At 45.9% G+C, this 21917-nt stretch overlaps 2 protein-coding genes across 5 annotated transcripts in view; one reads left to right on the top strand and one right to left on the bottom strand.

The window, feature by feature from the left end:
- Nucleotides 1–8537: 8537 nt before the first annotated feature.
- LOC118103799 lies at nt 8538–9860 on the bottom strand. Of its 3 annotated transcripts, none has more exons than XM_035150918.2 (6): nt 9772–9860; nt 9624–9682; nt 9497–9555; nt 9161–9416; nt 8678–9067; nt 8538–8601 (listed from the first exon to the last, which is right to left on the bottom strand). In XM_035150918.2, exons 4-6 carry the CDS (start codon nt 9357–9359, stop codon nt 8588–8590), a joined length of 603 nt encoding a protein of 200 aa, XP_035006809.2. In that variant the 5' UTR covers nt 9360–9416; nt 9497–9555; nt 9624–9682; nt 9772–9860; the 3' UTR covers nt 8538–8587. The 3 variants fall into 3 exon arrangements, with proteins under 3 accessions (XP_035006809.2, XP_047195877.1, XP_035006808.2); XM_047339921.1 differs by having other exon boundaries at nt 8678–9362; nt 9405–9416; nt 9772–9859; XM_035150917.2 differs by having other exon boundaries at nt 8678–9416; nt 9772–9859.
- Nucleotides 9861–10550: 690 nt separating this feature from the next.
- The window catches only part of cry2 (cryptochrome circadian regulator 2), an 11493-nt gene continuing 126 nt past the window's right edge, over nt 10551–21917 (top strand). The window contains exons 1-13 of one of the 2 annotated variants that reach the window (XM_035155862.2): nt 10551–10858; nt 12208–12316; nt 14583–14725; nt 15642–15826; nt 16243–16331; nt 16765–16905; nt 16994–17119; nt 17251–17436; nt 17516–17667; nt 17793–17995; nt 18549–18629; nt 18723–19243; nt 19423–21917. The exon at nt 19423–21917 is cut by the window's right edge and continues 126 nt beyond it. In XM_035155862.2, coding sequence (XP_035011753.2) covers nt 10701–10858; nt 12208–12316; nt 14583–14725; nt 15642–15826; nt 16243–16331; nt 16765–16905; nt 16994–17119; nt 17251–17436; nt 17516–17667; nt 17793–17995; nt 18549–18629; nt 18723–19237 — 2088 coding nt within the window. In that variant the 5' untranslated portion in view covers nt 10551–10700 and the 3' untranslated portion in view covers nt 19238–19243; nt 19423–21917. Of the gene's footprint in view, nt 10859–12207; nt 12317–12394; nt 12416–14582; nt 14726–15641; nt 15827–16242; nt 16332–16764; nt 16906–16993; nt 17120–17250; nt 17437–17515; nt 17668–17792; nt 17996–18548; nt 18630–18722; nt 19244–19422 lie in introns of those variants that run through there. The other variant, XM_047339910.1, reaches the window with a different exon arrangement.

Here is a 21917-nt window from a genome sequence, read left to right as displayed (position 1 = left end):
CTACTGTGAATCTCCATTGTTATACAACTAGGTTTCAGGGAACAGTCTTGAACCCGCTATCCCACCTCCCTGGGTTCAGCTCAGTATGTTGATGATCACTAATTGCCAGTCCACACAGGAGCAAATGTGAAACAATAACGCTTGCTGAGACATCTGGCTCATGAGGGCTGCAAAGTTTGCCTTCAGCAACCAGTTTGTCTAACAAACTGTCATGCTTGGGGCGTGTTGCCACCAAAGATGGCAAATCCCTGTCTGATAAGAGTAGAAGCTATTGTTAACATGCCTAAACCTTGAAGAAGAAACAACTCACGTCATTCATCGGCACATGCTCTTTTCTGTAGAACGCTCATTCCTGACTTTGTTCTTCTTGAAGCCCCCTTTAGGTGCTCTGTACCATGGCAAATCACTCACTCCTCACTTAACGTGTGGTTTGACTCAGAGGCAGTCGAGGCATTTGTCACATTGAAGAAGATTGCAGCAATCTCCCCACTTCTTGTTTCCTAACCCTGACAAACCTTTGTTCAGGCTGTGGATGAGAGAGACCGCTGCATGACTTCTGTCCTCCTTCAGTCTCATGGTGACAAATATCGCCCCTGTCGCTACTTCTCCGCCGAAATTGATCCGGTGGCAGCTGGCCTTCAGTCGCTTGCTCTGCGTGCAGTGGCCGCCCGTGGAAAAAGCTGTCTCGGCCTCTACGAGACATAGTAGGTTAGTCTGACTTCTGACACTCCTTGTTCCTCATGCGTCTTCTCATTCTTACAGAACAGAAGAACCTACATCTCTCTGCTGCTCGCTGGTTGAGGTATCACACTGTTCTTCTTGACATGCCCAGCATCACAGTGAAACGCTGTTCAATCCTTTGAACCCAGCTGTACGCTTCTTCCTGCCTCCAGGTAGACGGGGAAGAACACAACTGTGTGGCTGAACTTCAAGTCCAGTGTTCCGTTCAGATAACGGTTCTCCTCTAGAGTTCTCTTCCTCATGTTGTGCCATGATGCATCAAACGTGATACCATAAAATGGTGTGCCTTTCGGCATTCAATAAATTTGGTTATCAAAATAAAATATTAGATATTAATATTTTATTATTAATATTAAATAATAACTTTAATTGATTAAAGTTACCTCGGGCACCACCCTTCAAAGGAAGGGAAAAGATAGCCAATTTATTGATTAAGTCTCATTGATTAAGGTTCTAACTACAAATTTGGAACTCTGATTAACAATTAAATTAATAACTATAACCAAAATTACCCTATAGATAGTTAGCTAAGTTGAAAGATATGGGGTTCTTGACAGTGTAGAGGTTGGCGAAATTCACTTATGCAACATTAATAAGAAAACATTTGTGAAAGAAAAACATTTATTATGAATATAATAAAGTATAAAAACACAAATTACTAACGGTATAATTGCTAAACAAAGATAGGTATGTGTGTATACATGTGTGTGTGTCTGTGTGAGTCAGCGTGCTTTCAAGATGGTGGCTGGCCAAAGAGATAACACCCTTCCCCCACCTATTGGAATGTTTACGACCTGTAGAGATAATGAGGTGAAGAGTTATGCGTGTGTCTGTGTGTGTGCCAAATTAGAGGAAGTTACTAGATTGGATGCAACGAAAGACTGTGAAGAGCATAACAGACTAACATTACTTTCTCAATAACTTGTACCCAAAATATCACAACACCACAAATCAAAGTTATAAACCTCACACAGAATCGAATAAACAGTCTTGCTTAGCCTAGTATAATTATTAAGCCCAGATGTGTTACCAGTCCGTGGAAAGGGGAAAACGGAAGTTGCTGTGCAGTTCGCAGTTTTGTGTCGTCTTGCTGGTTTCGGTTGAGTTCAGTTCAGTTGCTGAAGTTTGCCAGCAGGACATCGAGTCGCTGCTAGGACGTTGGTAGAGCTTGGAGGGCGAGGAGGTTTCCTTGGTGAGATGAGCTGGAAGCTGCACCTTTGTGCTCCTCTCGAAGAGTTGGATGGGAAGAGAAGATGTGAGCTGGAGAAGAGGCTCCACAGCCTTCCCTCCTGTGGAAGGATTGTGGGAAGAGGCAGGACGAGGCTCGACAGCCTTCTCTCCGTTGAGGGAGTTTAGAAAGAGAGAGATCGAGCAGCTGGAGAACTTAGCTTATATTGGCCCGGTGACCTCACAGGTCATGGGGTCCAGAGTGACCAATGGGAGTTGAAACCTGTGTCCCTGGGGGGGGTTTCCACCCCTCTGTGTGAAGTTGATGCCCTCTGGGACATTGAGTTCCTTGCTCTGGTTTTTAATGGCCCCTGGGAGACGGAGTCCTGGAGGGACATGCTGCTTCCGGCTTTGATGGCACATGTAGGCCGAAGTGTGGTTTCACACAAAACCATGGCCCAACACTCATCACCTCTCAGCCCAGGCAGCAGAGCTCATCGCACTCACGGAAGCATGCAAATTGGCTACTGGTAAAACACTCACAGTCTACACTGACTCCAGATATGCGTTCGGTGTAACTCATGATTTTGGCACCCTTTGGCAACACAGAAACTTCCTCACATCTTCTGGTAAAAAGATAGCACACCACGGTCTCATCACAGATCTTCCATCTGCCATTTTGCATTGTTAAGAGACATTATTCCACGATGGGGAATTCCTAGCAGAATTTCCAGTGACAACGGCAGACACTGTGCATATCATCCAGCCAGTGGTGCAACTGTGGAACGAGAGAACGGCACACTCAAAACTAAACTTGCAAAGTGCTGTGAAGGCACAGGTCTCGCATGGACAAAAGTCCTGCCTCTGGTGCTGATGTACATGAGGATGAGAAAACGAACCCCACATTGGTGTGGATCCTGCGTCTTCTCCGCTTCCATCCACAGACTTGTGTGATCATGATATGTTGTCCTATTTCTCTAACCTGACTTCTTCTCTTTCAGACATCAGGAAACAGGTGGCAAGGGCCCTACCAGGTACTGCTCACAACCCACACAGCAGTGAAAGTTGCTGAAAGAGCCACCTGGATCCACGCCAGCCACTGCAAACGAGTACCAGCTCCATCTGACCAGCTGATGCCTTCAACTCAAAGCACACACACTGATACTTCCACAGGTTGTGAAGCACCGAGAGTGTTGTATGATTAACCACACGAGCGTTCTGCCACAACACAGAAGAAATCTGCCTGACAACTGAGACGACGGACAGGCCACGGCCACGGCATCCATTTCGACATCCAGGGTTGTGTGGCCTCAGAGGCTCAATATGCGTGTTATCCATGATTTCCTTGATTATTGTTTTGCCCATTATTTTGTCTAGACACACTCCTGTAAAAGTGTTTGTGAGCCCCACTGCCATGGGAAAAACTGTTCAGGTGGCGCGAGGTTTTGGTCTTGATGGCCCGGAACCTTTTTCCAGATGGGAGTCTCTGGAATAGGTGGTGGCCGGGATGGGAAGGATCAGCAATGATCTTGCCTGCTCTCTTCCTGGTCCTGGAGTGGAACAGGTGTAGGAGAGCCGGCAGGTCACAGCCGATGACCTTCTCAGCTGACCGAATGATCCGCTGCAGTCTGCCCTTGTCCTTGGCAGTGGAGGCAGCGAACCAGACGGTGATTGATGCAGTGAGGATGGACTCAATGATGGCCGTGTAGAACTCGACCATCACTTTCTGCGGCATGTTGAATTTCTTCAGTTGCCGCAGGAAGAACATCCTCTGCTGGGCCTTCTTGGTGATGGTGGTGATGTTCTCAGCCCACCTCAGGTCCTGTGCAATTATAGTCCCCAGGAATCTGAAAGACTCCACTGTTTTAACTGGGGAGTCGCACATGGTGAGGGGGGGCGGTTTGGGCTGGGCTCCTCCTGAAGTCTGCTATCATCTCTACAGTTTTCGAAGCGTTCAGCTCCAGGAAGTTCTGGCTGCACCAGGAAGCCAGGCTGTCAACTTCCTCTCTGTAGGCGGCCCCGTCCCCATTGGAGATTAATCCAATTAGGTTGTGTCGTCTGCAAACTTCAGGAGTTTGACAGAGTGGTGGCTGGAGATGCAGTTGTTGGTGTAGAGGGAGAAGAGTAGAGGGGAGAGCACACAACCTTGTGGGGCTCCAGTGCTGATGGTCCGGGGCTCAGAGACAAGCTTGCCCAGCCTCACGCGCTGCTTCCTGTCTGTCAGGAAGTCAGTGATCCACCTGCAGGTGGGCTCAGGCACGCTCAGCTGTGTCAACTTGTCTCGGAGAAGAGCTGGGGCGATAGTGTTGAATGCGGAGCTGAAGTCCACAAACAGGATCCTGGCGTAGGTGCCAGGGGAGTCAAGGTGCTGGAGGATGAAGTGGAGTCCCACGTTGAATGCGTCGTCTACAGACCTGTTGGCTCTGTAGGCAAACTGCAGTGGGTCGAGGAGGTGGTTGGTTATGGCCTTGAGGTGGGTCAGCACGAGGCGCTCAAAGGTCTTCATTACTACAGAGGTCAGGGCGACTGGTCTGTAGTCCTTAAGGTCTGTGATCCTCTGCTTTTTGGGAACGGGGATGATGGTGGATGACAACCTGATTATGTTTCTTGATTATTTTTATTGATGATCAAAGGGGGATAGTGTAGTGGAAATCCCCCTGACCAGGTGTCTCACTGCTGTGATACTGTCTACCTGACAGGATGGAACCCTTATTTGGCGGTGTCTCACTGCTATGACCTTGATCAACAAGGTGCATGCCCTTATTTGGTGATGTTTTTCTTCCAACTGCTACAGCGGACGGACAGACACAGATGATCTCATGTCTTTCTTCATATTATGTTTTATGAAACGCCTCTTTGTATAAGTTCTGGCTTTTGTGAACTTGCAGCCAGTTCCATTTTGAGCACCCGTGCTTGTTGTGTAACCTCTGCAGAGTTTATTATAAAGACTCAAAGGCAACTCCAGTCTGAGAATTTCATATCTCAAGAGGAATTTCCATCACAATACCTTACACCCAAAACAAACTAGCATCTTCTGAGGCAGGATCCACAACATGTTCACCATGGAACCCAACTTTAAAAATGAAGACAGAATAATGTTCAAGACATCTGTTTTTAAAGTCACTTTATTGATATCAGGTTGGCAGCAGTGAGACGGTCAACCCTGGACAACTGGAAGGTGAGACAAAGTTAGAGAGACTGTAGAACAGATCAAGAGGAAGCCACAGACAGAATATTTACCCCACCTTTGGCTGGAGGGTCAGCAGAGCGCTCTGCACAGACAGTCTAAGGACTCTGCTCAGTGGCAATGGAGGAAGAGCAGCAGGCTCTCTGGAGTCTTGGCTTTGAAGAACACAGCTCTTCCTCGTAAGTGGCCCCGACGAGAGCTGAAGGAATCAAGCGGCTCCAGATCAGGCAGCGTCGCTGAAGACAGACTCAGGGTTCCTAGCAACCCGGCCAGCAGCATCAAGTCTTGGTTGACAGAGCATCAGCTTCCAAGCTTCAGCGTCAAGCGATGAGTGCGTCATCTCGAGTCTCGAGCAGGCTGGGTGTGGATATTCACCGTCGGACCTGCCATCGTTGTCAGCTGAAGCAGCAGGGTCATACTCATAGGCTGCATAAGACTCACTTCCTGCAGGTTCACCACCATAATAGTTACCTGGAGCATATGCTTCAGAACCTCCATATTGACTATACTCAGGGCCGCTGACATCTCCTTGATTACCATCATCAAGCTCATCCGTCTTGGTGGTGGTGCTGTAGAAATCTTGCCTGCCACTGAAACTGCCAGCATCTTGAGCAGGAACTATAAGTAGCAGGTTGAGTTGACTTGGTAGAGGGCTGCCGTCACTGCCAGAATTCCCCCCAACGCCACCGTACCAGTACCCAGAACGCGGCAGCTGCCTGAATCTTGGGTCAGCATTATCTGATCTCAGGTCAGCATTACCTGATCTAGGGCCTGAGCAGAAACGAGATTTGCCAAAAATTTAGTTTAAACAGATTAAAGTTGCTCACAAATACGTAATATTGATTAAAAAAGGTTCTTACCCATTCTCACAGGTCCACAGATAACATGTCCAATGAGAAGAAGGGAAATCCAGATCACCCTGTAGAAACATTTTAGTTTTAGATCACATGTTTCTAACATAATATTTTTAGAGAGTATTTAACTTACTTCATTCTGCTGCTGAGTAAATTCAGGACACTGTTACAAGCTGGATTCTGCCAAAGACCCTGCACAGACATAACATGGGAACGTTTCAGCCATTGATGATGTAGCAGCCATAACAACACATATCAGTGGTGGCTTTTTGATACCTGGTGTCAGTGAGCAGCTTCTAAACAGGACCGTGTCTAGACATCATCCTCATGAGGTCAGAGCTGCTTTTATATGGTCAGCAGTGCAGCAGGGACTGATCGCTCAGTGGTAACAGCTGTAAACACCAGGGAGCGACTCGTTAAGCTCGTTACAGAGGAAACATGGGGCTCGTCTGCAGAGGAGCTGATACTCGAGTCGTCAACACAGAACCCACAGATTGAAATCGTCATCAGCTGTGTTAAAGGACATTTCTGAACTGATGACTTCATGCTATGACTCTTTGGCTCACACCAAGATGTCTATCATTAAATTCACCTTCGTACGGATGTTTGTTCTGTGCTTCAGGAATAAACTGGAGGAAACAGAACATAAACTCACCTGCTCCTTTTCTATAGAGTTTGTTAGTGATTTCATCCAACTTTTGATTTCAGGCACCACATTGCAAGGCGGCACGGTGGTACAGTGGTCAGCCTCACAGCAAGGAGGGTCATGGATTTGAATCCGACGATACATAGACTGAAGTTAGTGACGGGCTGGCGACCTGTCATGGGTGAACGCTACCTGTGTAAATACATTTTTATTGTACAATAAGTGTTTCCTGTCTCGTATGGAATAATATCCTCCTGGGATGATATTAATAATAATAAACTTTATTTTTATTGCACCTTTCATACAAGAAATGCAGCTCGCAAAAGTGCTTTACATAAAATATAGATCAAACTTTGTATTTAATGTTATTCAAATAAGAAGAGAACAGATTTTAAGAAACATAAGAAGACGTTCAAATTACATTTAAAAGAAAAGGAAATATAAACAAATAAGGGATTGGACATTATAATCCAGGAGTCTTCCCAGTCTCCCAGTCTTCCCAGTCTCCCAGTCAGCCCTACGTTGCTGCTGACCTTCACTTTATCAGCACATTACCTTTATGTGAATATTTGTTTATTTTGTCATTACTCCTGTTCTCTGCATTCAGTCCACAGCTCAGATGAAATTAAGCTTTAAATTTAAAATCACTAGCTTGACTAATACATTTTGAGTATTTGACAGCAAATACAAGTGTAACTGAAACCTTCATTATTAAATAATTTAAAAGTGATGAAAAACAATTGTTCTTAATAGAATTAATTTGAGGGGAGTTATGTCAGTTAAGGTGGTGTAACAGGGTCCTTTCTCAAACCAGTCCATCCGCTCCCAGCATTGACTCGATTTGAAGCGGCTTCAACATGAGGCTTCATTATTGAACATATGCAACTTGTGTGTTTAAAGCAGAAGATGTTTCTGGCCTCACTTCACCAACTTCCATGGAGCCTGGTGAAACTAGGTTGTGTCCTCTCCTGACTGTTTTATTGTCAAGTTGGGATTCAAGTGTTAATACACAGATTGTTTGTGTATACGTATTTCCCTGCTTAGTTTATCTTGGTAAAGTTCTAAGTTTGGTGCCTGCTGGTATTTCCCTGCACTGACAGTGACGCCTGAAAGAGTTAACGATCCCTTCACCTTTACTGTTTCTGACTTGTCTCATTGATTATATTATGACCATGATTTCCTTTTATTTTCCTGCTGCTCGTATTACAGGTCTTCATTATGTTTTTGTGTATATCTGACTGTAGCTCGGCTCCCTCAAACTCAGTGGTCAGCAGCCTCACGTTGAATATTTGAACCTGCCGTTCTGCTTCGCTCTGACGGCGACAACTGGCAATTATAAGATTTATTCTGCCATTTGATTAGACAACACAATCTCCATCTGCCAATACCCCTCCATGTCCTTCTACACAGCTCCGGTCGGTACCTGGAACCATCAACCTGTCAGCGGAGCTCAAACCTTTCTTCCAAGTTCACTGTAGTGGAAATCCCCCTGACCAGGTGTCTCACTGCTGTGATACTGTCTACCTGACAGGATGGAACCCTTATTTGGCGGTGTCACTGCTATGACCTTGATCAACAAGGTGCATGCCCTTATTTGTTGATGTTTTTCTTCCAACTGCTACAGCGGACAGAACACAGATGATCTCATGTCTTTCTTCATATTATGTTTTATGAAACGCCTCTTTGTATAAGTTCTGGCTTTTGTGAACTTGCAGCCAGTTCCATTTTGAGCACCCGTGCTTGTTGTGTAACCTCTGCAGAGTTTATTATAAAGACTCAAAGACAACTCCAGTCTGAGAATTTCATTATTTCAAATCTCAAGATGAATTTCCATCACAATACCTTACACCCAAAACAAACTAGCATCTTCTGAGGCAGGATCCACAACATGTCCACCATGGAACCCAACTTTAAAAATGAAGACAGAATAATGTTCAAGACATCTGTTTTTAAAGTCACTTTATTGATATCAGGTTGGCAGCAGTGAGACGGTCAACCCTGGACAACTGGAAGGTAAAGACAAAAGTTAAGAGACTGCATAGACAGATCAAGAGGCGTCTGAACAGAATATTTACACCCCACCTTTGGCTGGAGGGTCAGCAGGGCGGCTCTGCACAGACAGTCTAAGGACTCTGCTCATGGGCAATGGAGGAAGAGCAGCAGGCTCTCCTGGGGTGTAACGGCTTTGAGAGAACACAGCTCTTCCTCTTAAGTATTTAGAACGAGAGCTGAAGGAGTAAACTGGCTCCAGATCCGACACGTCGCTGAAGACAGACTCAGGGTTCCTAGCAGCTTCGACGGCAGCATCAGAGTCTTGGTTGACCAGAGCATCAGCTTCAGCTTCAGCGTCAGCGATGGAGTCGTCATCTCGAGTCTCGACAGGCTGGCGTTGTGGATATTCACCGTCGGACCTGCCATCGTTGTCAGCTGAAGCAGCAGGGTCATACTCATAGGCTGCATAAGACTCACTTCCTGCAGGTTCACCACCATAATAGTTACCTGGAGCATATGCTTCAGAACCTCCATATTGACTATACTCAGGGCCGCTGACATCTCCTTGATTACCATCATCAAGCTCATCCGTCTTGGTGGTGGTGCTGTAGAAATCTTGCCTGCCACTGAAACTGCCAGCATCTTGAGCAGGAACTTCTCTGGCGTAGCTTGGGTTGAGTTGACTTGGTAGAGGGGAGCTGCCGTCACTGCCAGAATTCCCCAACGCCACCGTACCAGTACCCAGAACGCGGCATGAATCTTGTGTCAGCATTACCTGATCTCAGGTCAGCATTACCTGATCTCAGGTCAGCATTACCTGATCTAGGGCCTGAGCAGAAACGAGATTTGTCGAGAATCTAGTTTAAAGCAGATTAAAGTTGCTTAATATTGAATAAAAAAGGTTCTTACCCATTCTCACAGGTCCACAGATAACGTGTCCAATGAGAAGAAGGGAAATCCAGATCACCCTGTAGAAACATTTTAGTTTTAGATCAGATGTTTCGAACATAATATTTTTAGAGAGTATTTAACTTACTTCATTCTGCTGCTGAGTAAATTCAGGACACTGTTACAAGCTGATTTCTGCCAAAGACCCTGCACAGACATAACATGGGAACGTTTCAGCCATCAGTGATGTGGCAGCCATAACAACACATCAGAAGTAGTAGAAAACCTTTTGATACCTGGTGTCCAGTGAGCAGCTTCTAAACAGGACCGTGTCTGGAGCATCATCCTCATGAGGTCAGAGCTGCTTTTATATGGTCAGCAGTGCAGCAGGGACTGATCGCTCAGTGGTAACAGCTGTAAACACCAGGGAGCGACTCGTTAAGCTCGTTACAGAGGAAACATGGGGCTCGTCTGCAGAGGAGCTGATACTCGAGTCGTCAATCAGGCGTCAACACAGAACCCACAGATTGAAATCATCATCAGCTGTGCTGGTATTTTTATACTTCATCACTTTAATAATCTGAGGAGCAGGTACTTTTATATCTCATCACTTTAATAATCTGAGGTGCAGGTAGTTTTATATCTCATCACTTTAATAATCTGAGGAGCAGGTAGTTTTATATCTCATCACTTTAATAATCTGGTGCAGGTAGTTTTATATCTCATCACTTTAATAATCTGAGGTGCAGGTAGTTTTATATCTCATCACTTTAATAATCTGAGGAGCAGGTAGTTTTATATCTCATCACTTTAATAATCTGAGGAGCAGGTAGTTTTATATCTCATCACTTTAATAATCTGAGGAGCAGGTAGTTTTATATCTCATCACTTTAATAATCTGAGGTGCAGGTAGTTTTATATCTCATCACTTTAATAATCTGAGGAGCAGGTAGTTTTATATCTCATCACTTTAATAATCTGAGGAGCAGGGGGTTTTATATCTCATCACTTTAATAATCAGGTGAACTTTCCCTTTATCACCACAGGAGGTGTGGAGCCCGTCCAGCCCCTCCCACATACTCCTGACCACGCCCCCGTGTCGGTGGTCCTGTGAAGTTTCCCGGGAGTCTGCGACACGCGCGCCTCTCCTCCGGATCGCAGCCCGCCCGGCCCGGTTCCCGCGGATCTCCCGGTGGTTCTGCGTCCCGATGGACTGAGGGGGGACATGGCGGTGAACTCGGTGCACTGGTTCCGGAAGGGGCTGCGCCTGCACGACAACCCGGCGCTGCAGGAGGCCCTGAGCGGGGCCGACACGGTCCGCTGTGTTTACATCCTGGACCCGTGGTTCGCGGGCGCCGCCAACGTGGGAATCAACCGATGGAGGTTCGTGAATTGGCGTTGAAACAACAGTAAACTCTGCTCGGTTGTCGCCATATGTTCGAGTCAGACCCCGGGAAGCGGCGGGGGTTCGAGGCCCGGGCCTCCGCGTCAGTTAGCTGATGCTAGCTTAGCGTCCTGCCAGGGTCCATGGGTGGAACTAAAGATCTAATGTTCTTATGTGTTAATTTAGTGACTATCTCCACTGAGCAGGAGAAGAAACACGTGTGGTAGAATCTGTGTGGTTCTCTGGTATGTTCGGCTTCCATGTGGAACTGTTACACAGCTGTCACACAACTGACAACTGACACATGTGACATAATACAGCTACTACTAATAATAACATTGGTATGTGATGCACCAGTCTTTCTGGTCTGTGAGGTTTGGTCATTATCCCGCCGGAATCTGAAACTGTCACAACACATGTGAAATGGTTCTTCTCCTCAGTTTGGTTCAGGGTTTCAAACCCAGAGCAGAAACAAGCCCCTCCCACAGACCAATAACAGAATAATAACAACAACAGACCCAGCTCACTAATGTGTTCGGCCTTGTTTCTCCTCCTGAGAGATAGTTTATAAACTGCTGTTCTTTTCCCTGTCAGCGTTAGCTTTCTGCATTTGGTATTTATCCAGTTCTGTGTCTCTCAGGGAACAGAGCTGGATGTATTGTTCTTCTGAGGCTGCGCTGACTTTTGCTTTGTCTGATTGTGCTTTGGATAAAGTGTTAACAACTTCCAAATCATCAATCCTATCATGTCTGGCTGTGGTTTGATGCTCAGAAAGCGTCTCTTTAGTCTTTAGGAATCATTAATTGATTCGTTGGTAAAACTTATCACAGCAGCAGCTCAAATTGAAAACCTAAAATACAACAATTAAGACAAGAAGTACACATACATTCATTCAGACTGGTGCACAAAAGAATGCTTCAGTCCAATCATATCGAATCCTGTGACTCAATAAAGGGTTCGACCCCATCATCCTCTTTGATGCCATCTCCTCCTGTGGCAGCGCTGCTCAGTAAGCATTGATTACCCGAGGACTCAAAACACACAACCTTTTTAGAAGTGTTTTAAAGTCACCATCAGAAAAGCCTGTGAAGCTGCTGCGACTGACGGGTTTGGCATCGGCGAGTACGTGAATCTGTTTACCGATCCGACACCACGTCTTTAGAGTAAATCAGTTCCTCTCGGATGAAACTGCAACTTTCTTTTTCCTGAGAATCAATAATTCTTCCCTGCTCCCAAACCGCTGAACTGCCACTGACGAGGAGTGGTGGTCTGGGAAGGTAAATCTCTGTGGTCACAAAGAGTCAGATCCTCGTGTTTCTTACTTTCCCCCTCATTGATGTGTGTGCAGGTTCCTGCTGGAGTCTCTGGAGGACCTGGACAGCAGCCTGAAGAAGCTCAACTCCAGGTTGTTTGTAATCAGAGGGCAGCCCACGGATGTTTTCCCCCGGCTCTTCAAGGTCTGTATTCCCGACCTCTCTGTCTGACCCCAGAGCAGCACTCTGGAAAGAGCTGTAAGGACGTAGACTGGCTCAGAGTGAGAGGACGCTGGTGGGCTGGTGGGTGGGCCACATGAGACAGCGTGAGAGCCTGATCTCTGTGTGTGTGTGTGTGTGTGTGTGTGTGTGTGTGTGTGTGTGTGTGTGTGTGTGTTCTGTAACTGCGCTCACTGTCCACTCACAACCACGTGAGATAATGCACATTAACATCCTCTCCCCGGCCGAGGCTGCAGTGACTCAGCTTTTGCTTATTAATGTTAATAGCAACTAAATAGACCATGTCAAATGAAAAGCGAACGTATGTTTCGTCACATCTCAAAAGGCTCAGATTGTGCCATGGCAGCTGTTTGGAGTTTACTTTGTACGTATCTGTAATAAAACCTCTGTGACTTCGCTCTTCTTTATTCAATTAGAATAAATGTGGCACAGATTATGTTGTGTTATGCAATGTTCAAGGTTTTAGGCCACAACAAGTACACTGCTGCCTACACCACGGTAGAAAGTACAAGTTGAACCCTCATACAAAGACCCTGGAGACGAACTCTATTCAATGAGGGTCTGAGAAAAGGGTCAGATTCCAACAATACAACAGGATCTCTGTGTGAGCTTTTCTCCCTGTTTGTGTGGGTCAGTGAAGACACAACTTTGCTCTCATAATCAAACGTGTGTGTTCAGTAACAATGAGCCCATGAAGAACTACACACTGTTGACATTGTGTGTTGCAGGAGTGATACTCGTGTTTATTGTGGTTGTTTAGTGACTGAGCTCAGTTGTCTGATCAGCCACTGAGCCACTAACACAACACAATCGACACTTTACAAAACACGATGCTCGTGGTTTCCATGCTCAGGCCGCACTGAGCCACATCAAAGCAGCGGCAGGCCGTGTTAATATTTATGAGGCGATTCACCCGGGGGGGTTATTTCCAGGCAGTGAGGAGCAAAATCAGACGCTTACAATCTCCATTCAGCAGCTGTTGTGTAACTCGCTGTTAATTTGACTTCATATGCTACGGAAACCTGCAGCTGGAGTCACAGAAAGTTTACAGGATGTTAGATCGGAGTTAAAACCACCAGAGGTCCCGGAACCTGCTGCACTATTCCAGCTCAGTCTGTGTTTCAACTCTCTGTGGTGATTGGATGATAAATCGATGAGAGCAGATCATGATGATGAGGATTCTGTGATGACCTCAGTCTCATCCTTCATCACGAGTCATGAGAAAACTTAAATTCCACATCAAAATCTGCCGTTTTCAGACGTGAACTCAGGAAGATGTGGGGTTCGGACTTTCTATGGAGTTCTCCATTCCCAGTAGATTCTCTGTTTGAGGTGTCGGGTGGGGGGGGGGTGAAGGACGTCACATGTATAGTAAAATCAGCTGCAGAAATCACAGGTTTTTATCCACATCAACACCGGCAGCGGCCCTCATCACCAGAAACTCTTTATGTTTGTGTCTGTCGTGTGTTAGAATCGTCATCAACCCGCCGACCTGCTGGATTCTCACACAGGCTTTTTACTCTGTGGCTGACAGAAGAAACTTAAGAGAACTTATGATGTCGGCAGCAACGGACTCGAACATTTCTGTTCCCTCTCAGTTCGGGCTGATGTGAAAGTTGTCAGTCACGACGCGATGCAGACGATCGAACAGCAGCAGAACTAAAAGACATGAAACTATCTATTTATTTTTGCTTTGTCTGGACCAACTGAAGAAAAGTGAGAAACCACGTTTTCACCACGGCTGCTTGAATGAACCCTTTGTGCACATTGATCACAGAACACGTGCTGGGAACCATGTTGAATCCACAGCACTTTGTATGACTGACCCAATACGCTTCAAAGCTTACACCGTTGCCATGGTGATCAATGTTCTAATCAGTGTGTAAAAGCTGCATTTTACCGCGATCAGGCAAATAACTTTAACAATAACTTTCTAATATTGTTATAATGGGATTTCATAATGACATCATCATGATTTAATTAACATATAGATTGAAGAGCTGCAGCTTGTGTCTCTAATGATATCGGTTCTAAAGGTTGATGCAGAATCATGTTCTGACTTCAAGGTGACGTCATGATGATGTCATTCCCACCATATGATCTCACGATGTTTTTTTTTTTATAAAAGTCTGATCAGTATAAGCTTCTTTGTTTTTCCCTCAGTGTTATTTTGAATTCTGATCCGTCTGTTTCTCTACGTTTCTGTTTGTCTGCCTCTGCTCCGCTGCAGGAGTGGAAAGTGACCAGGTTGACGTTTGAATACGACCCAGAGCCTTACGGGAAGGAGAGAGATGGGGCCATCATCAAGATGGCGCAGGAGTTCGGAGTCGAGACCATCGTCAGAAAGTCACACACCCTCTACAACCTGGACCGGTTCGTCACAGACACGCACACACACTTGTTTTTAATGTGGAATATGATATAAATAATTATTGCTCTGGGATCTTTAGGGTTAAAATGTTATAAAACACTCAAAAATAATGACATTAGAATTTAAGACTGATAAACAATCATGTGTCCTTTCAAACAGCATCTCATGCTGCGCAGCCCCCAGGGGTCTGGAAGTGTAACTGCAGGTCACCCCCCCCCCCATGTGCCGAGGCCAGGTGGCAGAATGAGTAACAGTGGAAGCTCACGGAGTCGACACTTGTTACGTCTGCCTTCTACGTGAGAGCGTTACAGCACCGCATTATGTAATGGGACATCAGTGTGTGTGAGGCGGGGGGGGAGTGGAGCTTTGTGTGTTTGTGTGTGTGTGTGTGTGTGTGTGTGTGTGTGTGTGAATACTGTGTGAGGCGGGAGGGAGTGGAGCTTTGTGTGTGTGCGCTCAGCTGCAGGGTTTATATTGGTCGTTGGGTGCGCAGCTCACTGGTCACAGTCGACCAATAGGAAGCTTCCCCGGCTGCAAATCCACAGACCGACGATCCCGAGCGTCGTCAGTCAAAGACAAGTTGTATAAGACAGAATTTATAAATACAGAGCGTCACCGTCAGCTGCTCCGACAAATACGACCTGAAAATTAAGACATTTAGGCCCAAATGACAGAGACTCAGTTTACTAATTACTCAGGATGATAAAGGTGAATTGTGGTTTTTCTGTTTTCTGTCACTGTGAATGTATTTCAGCTACAGCTCAGCAGCTCCTGAAAACACTCCTGCACCAATATGTTATTTATATCATGATACTGATTTCAACCATATTAATTAGCCCTAATTAAATCTTTTACAAGTTAAGCTTATAATTCTAACTTGAGAACGTTGCCACTGACCTGCTCCATGTCTGATCACAGGATCATTGAGATGAACAACAACAGTCCTCCTCTGACCTTCAAGCGGTTCCAGACCATTGTGAGTCGACTGGAGTTGCCCCGGAGACCCCTGCCTGCCGTCACCCAGCAGCAGATGGACAAGTGTCGCACTAAAATAACCGAAAACCACGACCAGCTGTACAGCATTCCCTCTCTGGAGGAGCTAGGTACACACGACTGTTGTCATTATGTTCAACACGCTGAGTTGTAGCACCGCTGCCTGCTCTTTATATTCTGTTGTTCTTTGGCCGTATTGAGAGTGAATGAGTTTTATTCGATAGTTGGGTTGGGTACCGAACACGGTTTCTTTAAGGGAACCGACTGAATTACGTTAATGTGCCTAATTTCGGTTCCTGTGAGCGTATCTGAGTGAGAGAGTATAAAGAGAGAGCGAGACCATGTGACTCCTGGAACGTGAAACCAAGCTTGATCAGAACAATGGCGAGTAGCAGTTATAGTTACTGTATTTACCTGTCGAAGCAAACGACCTGTTAGGTCCAGCATCATGAAAAGTTACTAACAGTGTCAAACATGAGTTTAGTTCCCCGTGTGACAGCTGCTTTGTGTTGGTCCTCGTCTCCAGGCTTCAGGACGGTGGGTTTACCTTCAGCTGTTTGGAGAGGAGGAGAATCCGAGGCTTTGGACCGGCTCAACAAACACTTAGACAAGAAGGTAAAGAAGAAAGTGACGTTAAAGCCTCATAACTGGAGTTTAAAATGAGTTTTCATTTCATTTACAGTGTCACTGGTGAATCCAACATTGTTCACAGGTTTTGTTTCAGTTTGATAGGGATGAAAATCTGTAAATTGCCGTTACTTGAAAAAAGTTGTGAATTTGACTTGAAAGTGAATTCCTCAAGTAAACACTCAAGTGAAATAAAAGCTCGTCTCTCAAGCTGTTCACAGACAGAACAGACACGAGTTTGTGTTTAACATCTGAAGAAGCAGCAGCAGATTATCTGGGTCACACAATAACTTCAGTTCTTGTTTGAAAGCAGCTACATATGAATATATAACATAAATTTGAATGAAAGGCTGGAGTCTCTTTCCCGTGGTGGTAAATGAAGGCTCAGGACTGAACCTGACTGTCGTCTCTGTCTGTTCAGGTGTGGGTGGCCAACCTGGACCACCCCCGGGTCAACACCTGCTCTCTGTACGCCAGTCCCACCGGCCTCAGCCCCTACCTGCGCTTCGGCTGTTTGTCCTGCAGGGTTTTGTACTACAACCTGCGAGAGCTCTACATGAAGGTACTTTCTGTCTCTGTTTCCTCTGCTCCCTGACATCTGTGGAAACATAAACCTGATTCTTCCTCTTCCTCTCACGTGATGTCTGCAGCTCCGGAAGCGTTGCAGTCCTCCTCTGTCCCTGTTTGGTCAGTTGCTATGGAGGGAGTTCTTCTACACCGCCGCCACCAACAACCCCAACTTTGACCGCATGGATGGAAACCCCATCTGCGTCCAGGTGGGTCACGTTCAACAACAAACAAACTCCACCGCTGGATGTTTTAAAGATATAAGTTAAAGTGTTTGTCTCCTGTAGAGAGAGAAAAGAGGGTTTTGTTCATGTCTCCTGTGCCTCCCGTTGGTCTCCAGATCCCATGGGACCAGAATCCAGAGGCCCTGGCGAAGTGGGCCGAGGGTCGGACTGGTTTTCCCTGGATCGACGCCATCATGACGCAGCTGAGACAGGAGGGCTGGATCCACCACCTGGCCCGACACGCTGTGGCCTGCTTCCTGACCAGAGGAGACCTGTGGATCAGCTGGGAGAGCGGCATGAAGGTATGAACTCAACCAGCAGGAGAACCCGGGTGAAGTGATGGAAGACGCAGTTCACATACGTGTGTGTGTGTGTGTGCAGGTGTTTGAGGAGCTGCTCCTGGATGCAGACTGGAGTGTAAACGCTGGCAGCTGGATGTGGTTGTCCTGCAGTGCCTTCTTCCAGCAGTTCTTCCACTGCTACTGTCCCGTCGGCTTCGGAAAAAGAACGGACCCGTCAGGAGATTATATCAGGTACGTTATGTACCGGTGCTCCGACAGGATCTCCTGAATCAGTCTCTGTGTTGGATAAACTTTTAAACTGCCGCAGCAAATAGGTCAAAGTTTAGATGATTTTCTCGTATTTTAATTTCCCGCAGGCGTTACATCCCCATCCTGAAGGACTATCCCAGCCGTTACATCTATGAGCCGTGGAACGCACCGGAGTCCATCCAGAAGGCGGCAAACTGTGTGGTGGGAGTGGATTATCCCAAACCTATGATCAACCACGCAGAGGGCAGCCGGCTCAACATCGAGAGGATGAAACAAGTCTACCAGCAGCTCTCCCACTACAGAGGACTCAGTAAGTCGTCTGTGAGACACTGTGAGCGAACGTCCACCACAGGGTTCCGAGCTGGTTTAGCTACTTCAGGCGCAGTACTACACAGTACTACACAGTACTACAGTACTTAATACAGTCTCTACTTCCTGTGATTGGTCCAAAAGTCCAAACAAGTGTTTTCACTGCAAACCAACAGAACCCTGGTTCAGTTTGATCCAGACCCAGAACTCCTCCTCTGGTCTGAGGAACCTTTCACACCTGATGTTCAGGTTCAGACGGAACCGAAGAGGCTGAAGATGGATGTGAAAGCAGCTTCACTCTAGACGCTGTATAGAGGAGACACTGACTGTCTGTGTCTGTAGTTTGACAGATAACGTGTGTTTCCAGGTTTATTCTCTACTTGGCTCCTTCACTTTATCTTCAGTTATGAGGAAGTGTCAGTAATTTTCTGGGACTCTGATATTCTTCTATCCGTCATTCTTGACATAGTTATTGTTATTTCATCATTGATTTACGTGTGTGTGTGTGTGTGTGTGTGTGTGTCTGTGTGTGTTTGTGTGTGTCTCTCTCTCAGGTCTACTAGCATCAGTACCAACAATCCAGGAGGAGGCAGAACCACCGATGACCGACGAGTCTCAGACCAGCAGCGGACCTGGTAGGAGGACACACAGAAGCATTAAGGATTTAGAAGATGTCACATGATTGTTGACAGTTGGACAGTTTTTCATCTTTTTCCCGTGTTTTGCAGACTCTCCTCCCAGAGTTCCCGCTCCCAGTGAAGCCGCTGGCTGCTCGACGGCTCCTGACTCGTCCACAGTCTATGTGTCCTACGCTCCACGTCCAGAGCTGGAAGGCACTCAGGGCCCTCACCCATCTCAGACGCCCTGCACCTCCTCAGGCTCGCACCCTCAACCCCCTGCAGCCGTGTCATGGAGCTTTGCTCCTCCCTCCCCAGCTCATAGTCCTCTGTCAAGGTCGAAAGCCTCTTCCCCTTCCTCGTCATGTCCCACCTCGTCCCCGGCTCCGAGTCCAGCCGGGGCCCCAGGTCAGACTTTTCCCAAAAGGAAAGGCCTCGCCCGCCAGACGCGTCGCAACCCGAGGCAGCGAGGGCGTCCGAGCTGCGCTACGTCAGGCAGGGAGGGAGAGAGGAGGGAGGAGGAGGAAGAGGAGAGGGAGGACACGGGAGGGGACGAGAGGATGGAGGAGGATGCTGAACACGAGGTGGAGAGAATGGAGGAGGAGACTTCAGCACATCAGCAGTGAGACGAGGTACGAGTACAGATTCGTGATGAATAATGAGAATCAGGTAAAATCTCTGGTCTGAAGTCTCGACTGAACATTCTCGAAGTGTAAAAATAATCGTAGAATATGACAAGTACGCCATCTAGTGGTGATATGAGAATCTACCACCCGAACATAAACGTTTTGTGCTCTCACGTCTCTTTCAGGTGCAGTTTAAAGAGAATCGTCTTCAAACGTCCACATTGTCAACTGGACACAAACACACACAAGGAACAACATCATACACACAAACACACATTCACCACAAGTGGAATCACTACAGACGCGTCTTACTCACATCTTCTCCCGTTAATTATCCGGACGAGCTTTTGAATAAATAACTATTTTTAGAGCAGGACCAGTCCAGAAAGACTGAACACAAAAAAACAATCATTCTGATTTGAGACTAAACAGAATTTAAAGAGTGACGAGTAACCTTCTCTTGAACAGTTCAGACTCACGATGAGCAACGTGACGTCCTGCAGATCTCACGTTCACGTCCAAGTTGAATCCAAACGGCGTCGTCGTCCCGCTGCTTCTTCACATGTCCGACACCAGGCTCCCTGCTCGGAGGAGGAGAAACTCAGAGTTTGATAAAGCTGCGTGTTTTGATATGTTGCAGTGATGATTTTGTATAAATGTTGTATAAGAGATTTAATTCGACATCTCAGTGCGCTGGACAAAACCAGATCATCCTGACTTTTACTCAGCGTCAGGCAGCGACTGTGACGAGCAGATTCACTGACCTCCACTCAAATGTATAAACACTATTTTATGTTGTAGCTCCCCTCGCTGCGCAGTCGTTTGCTTTCAGAACAGAGATGGAGAAAGTTTTCCTTCACGTCAAACTCGTGGCCCGCAGGGGAATGTAGGATATTTCTGTTTGTATGACCCTGATGATGTTGTTCAGGATGTTTTCCTTATTTTGACCACGTTAAAAACAGACCGTGAATATAGATGCGTCTTTTCCTCCTCCCACTGTAATATATATATACACATATATACAATGTTTATACATGTTTTTTTGCACATCCGATGTTTAGCAGCAGTGACGAGGTTCATTAGGGATCATAACGTTTTATAGTCCTCCCTATTTGCACCCGTCTGGTGTGTGGAGGGTCGCACGTCTGTGAGGTCGTAGCAGCACATGAATGAATCACTATTAATTAAATGAATTTAGACACTGTATCTGCGGCGCAGAGAGAAACGAGTCTTTGAGACCAAAACGTTTTTAGCATTTGCAATATTTTTTTTGTATCCGGCAACTGAAAAGGCTGCTTGTGTGGTTTTAAAAAACAAAAAGAATGTAGAGAGGATAGAACGGCGTGTTGCTCTCCCGTATATGTTTAACAGAGTTTGTATATAAAATATATAAAAACCATAACCTGTTTACTGATGGTCTGTTTAAGGGGGTTTCATAAAGACTTAATTCTGTCTGGACGTTTCTCACCAGAAGCTCCACAACAGAATCATAAACACAGAACAAAACAAATCTGCAAACAATACAGGGCTGAAACTAAAGACTAGTTTATTAATTAACCAATAATTACTCGATTAAGTTTCACAAATTGGTGAAGTTTGCACATTTATGCCCAGTTTTGTTGTGAAAATCACAGATATTCACTTTACTGTCGTATGAAAGAGAAGCAGTGAATCCTCGTATCAGAGGAGCTGACGTCAGCACTTTGACAAACATTTAATTAATTGACGTCTTAATTCAGCAATGAAATAACTGAATCTCAAAGTGATTTCAAAATCTTTTATACAGAAAACCTATTGTATATTATAACATTCATTAATGCTTCTCTGAATTAACTTTAAAATCCAAGCCCTCATAGTTTGATCCAGTTTTATTTCGATTTGAGATGTTTGGAGATAATTGTGTCTTTAAGTAACAGAGGTCGTTAGTAGAGGTCGTTAGTAGAGGTCGTTAGTAGACTGTGTGCAGCCGCCTCAGGACTTTGGGATTGTTCAGACAGAAAGAACAAGGATTTTGAGAAATCTCGTCAAATAATGGCTGATACTATTTATAAATCAAATAATATGTCTTAAAAGTTCGAGACAGAACCTAAGATGTAAATTAATGTTTTTATTACTAAGATTCAAAACGTGGAATCAAACCAAGCACAGATTAATGATTTGAGTATTTTTCTTTGAGATAAATAATTAGTTTTTCTAAATCAATGCACCGTTTATTCTCTATTTCAGAAATGATAACGACTGTGATTTTATATGAAGATTTAGCTTTTCATTTGAATCCAAAGTGACTTAGTGAAACCCCCTTACTGTTGCCTGGATGGGTCAAAGTTTGATGGATTGTTTTTGTCTGTAAGACAAACCTCAGCTCCTGGAGGGCGTCGCTCTGTCGGTGTTCAGGAGAAGTTGGAACTTGTGAAGTTTGCATCCTTCAGGGTAAAAGGACAATCAGTGGAAACGCTCCCAGTTCAGCCTGTGATCATAGAGGAACGCTCCCAGTTCAGCTGTGATCAGAGAGCTCCCAGTTCAGCCTGTGATCATAGAGGAACGCTCCCAGTTCAGCCTGTGATCATAGAGGAACGCTCCCAGTTCAGCCTGTGATCACAGAGAAACACTCCCAGTTCCCACCGATCCTGAACCCAACACAAGCCCCAACCAGCTGCCTGTGTTTACTGAGCATTCCAGC

Source organism: Hippoglossus stenolepis, chromosome 5, assembly GCF_022539355.2.
Source record: "Hippoglossus stenolepis isolate QCI-W04-F060 chromosome 5, HSTE1.2, whole genome shotgun sequence".
NCBI lineage: Eukaryota > Metazoa > Chordata > Actinopteri > Pleuronectiformes > Pleuronectidae > Hippoglossus > Hippoglossus stenolepis.
The sequence above is the reverse complement of the archived record's forward strand: the minus strand, read 5'-3'. Positions and strand labels throughout refer to the sequence as shown.

Coding starts and splice junctions, on each gene's coding strand:
- LOC118103799 (XM_035150917.2), bottom strand. CDS start 9,359: ATGCTGACACAAGATTCATGCCGCGTTCTGGGTACTGGTACGGTGGCG.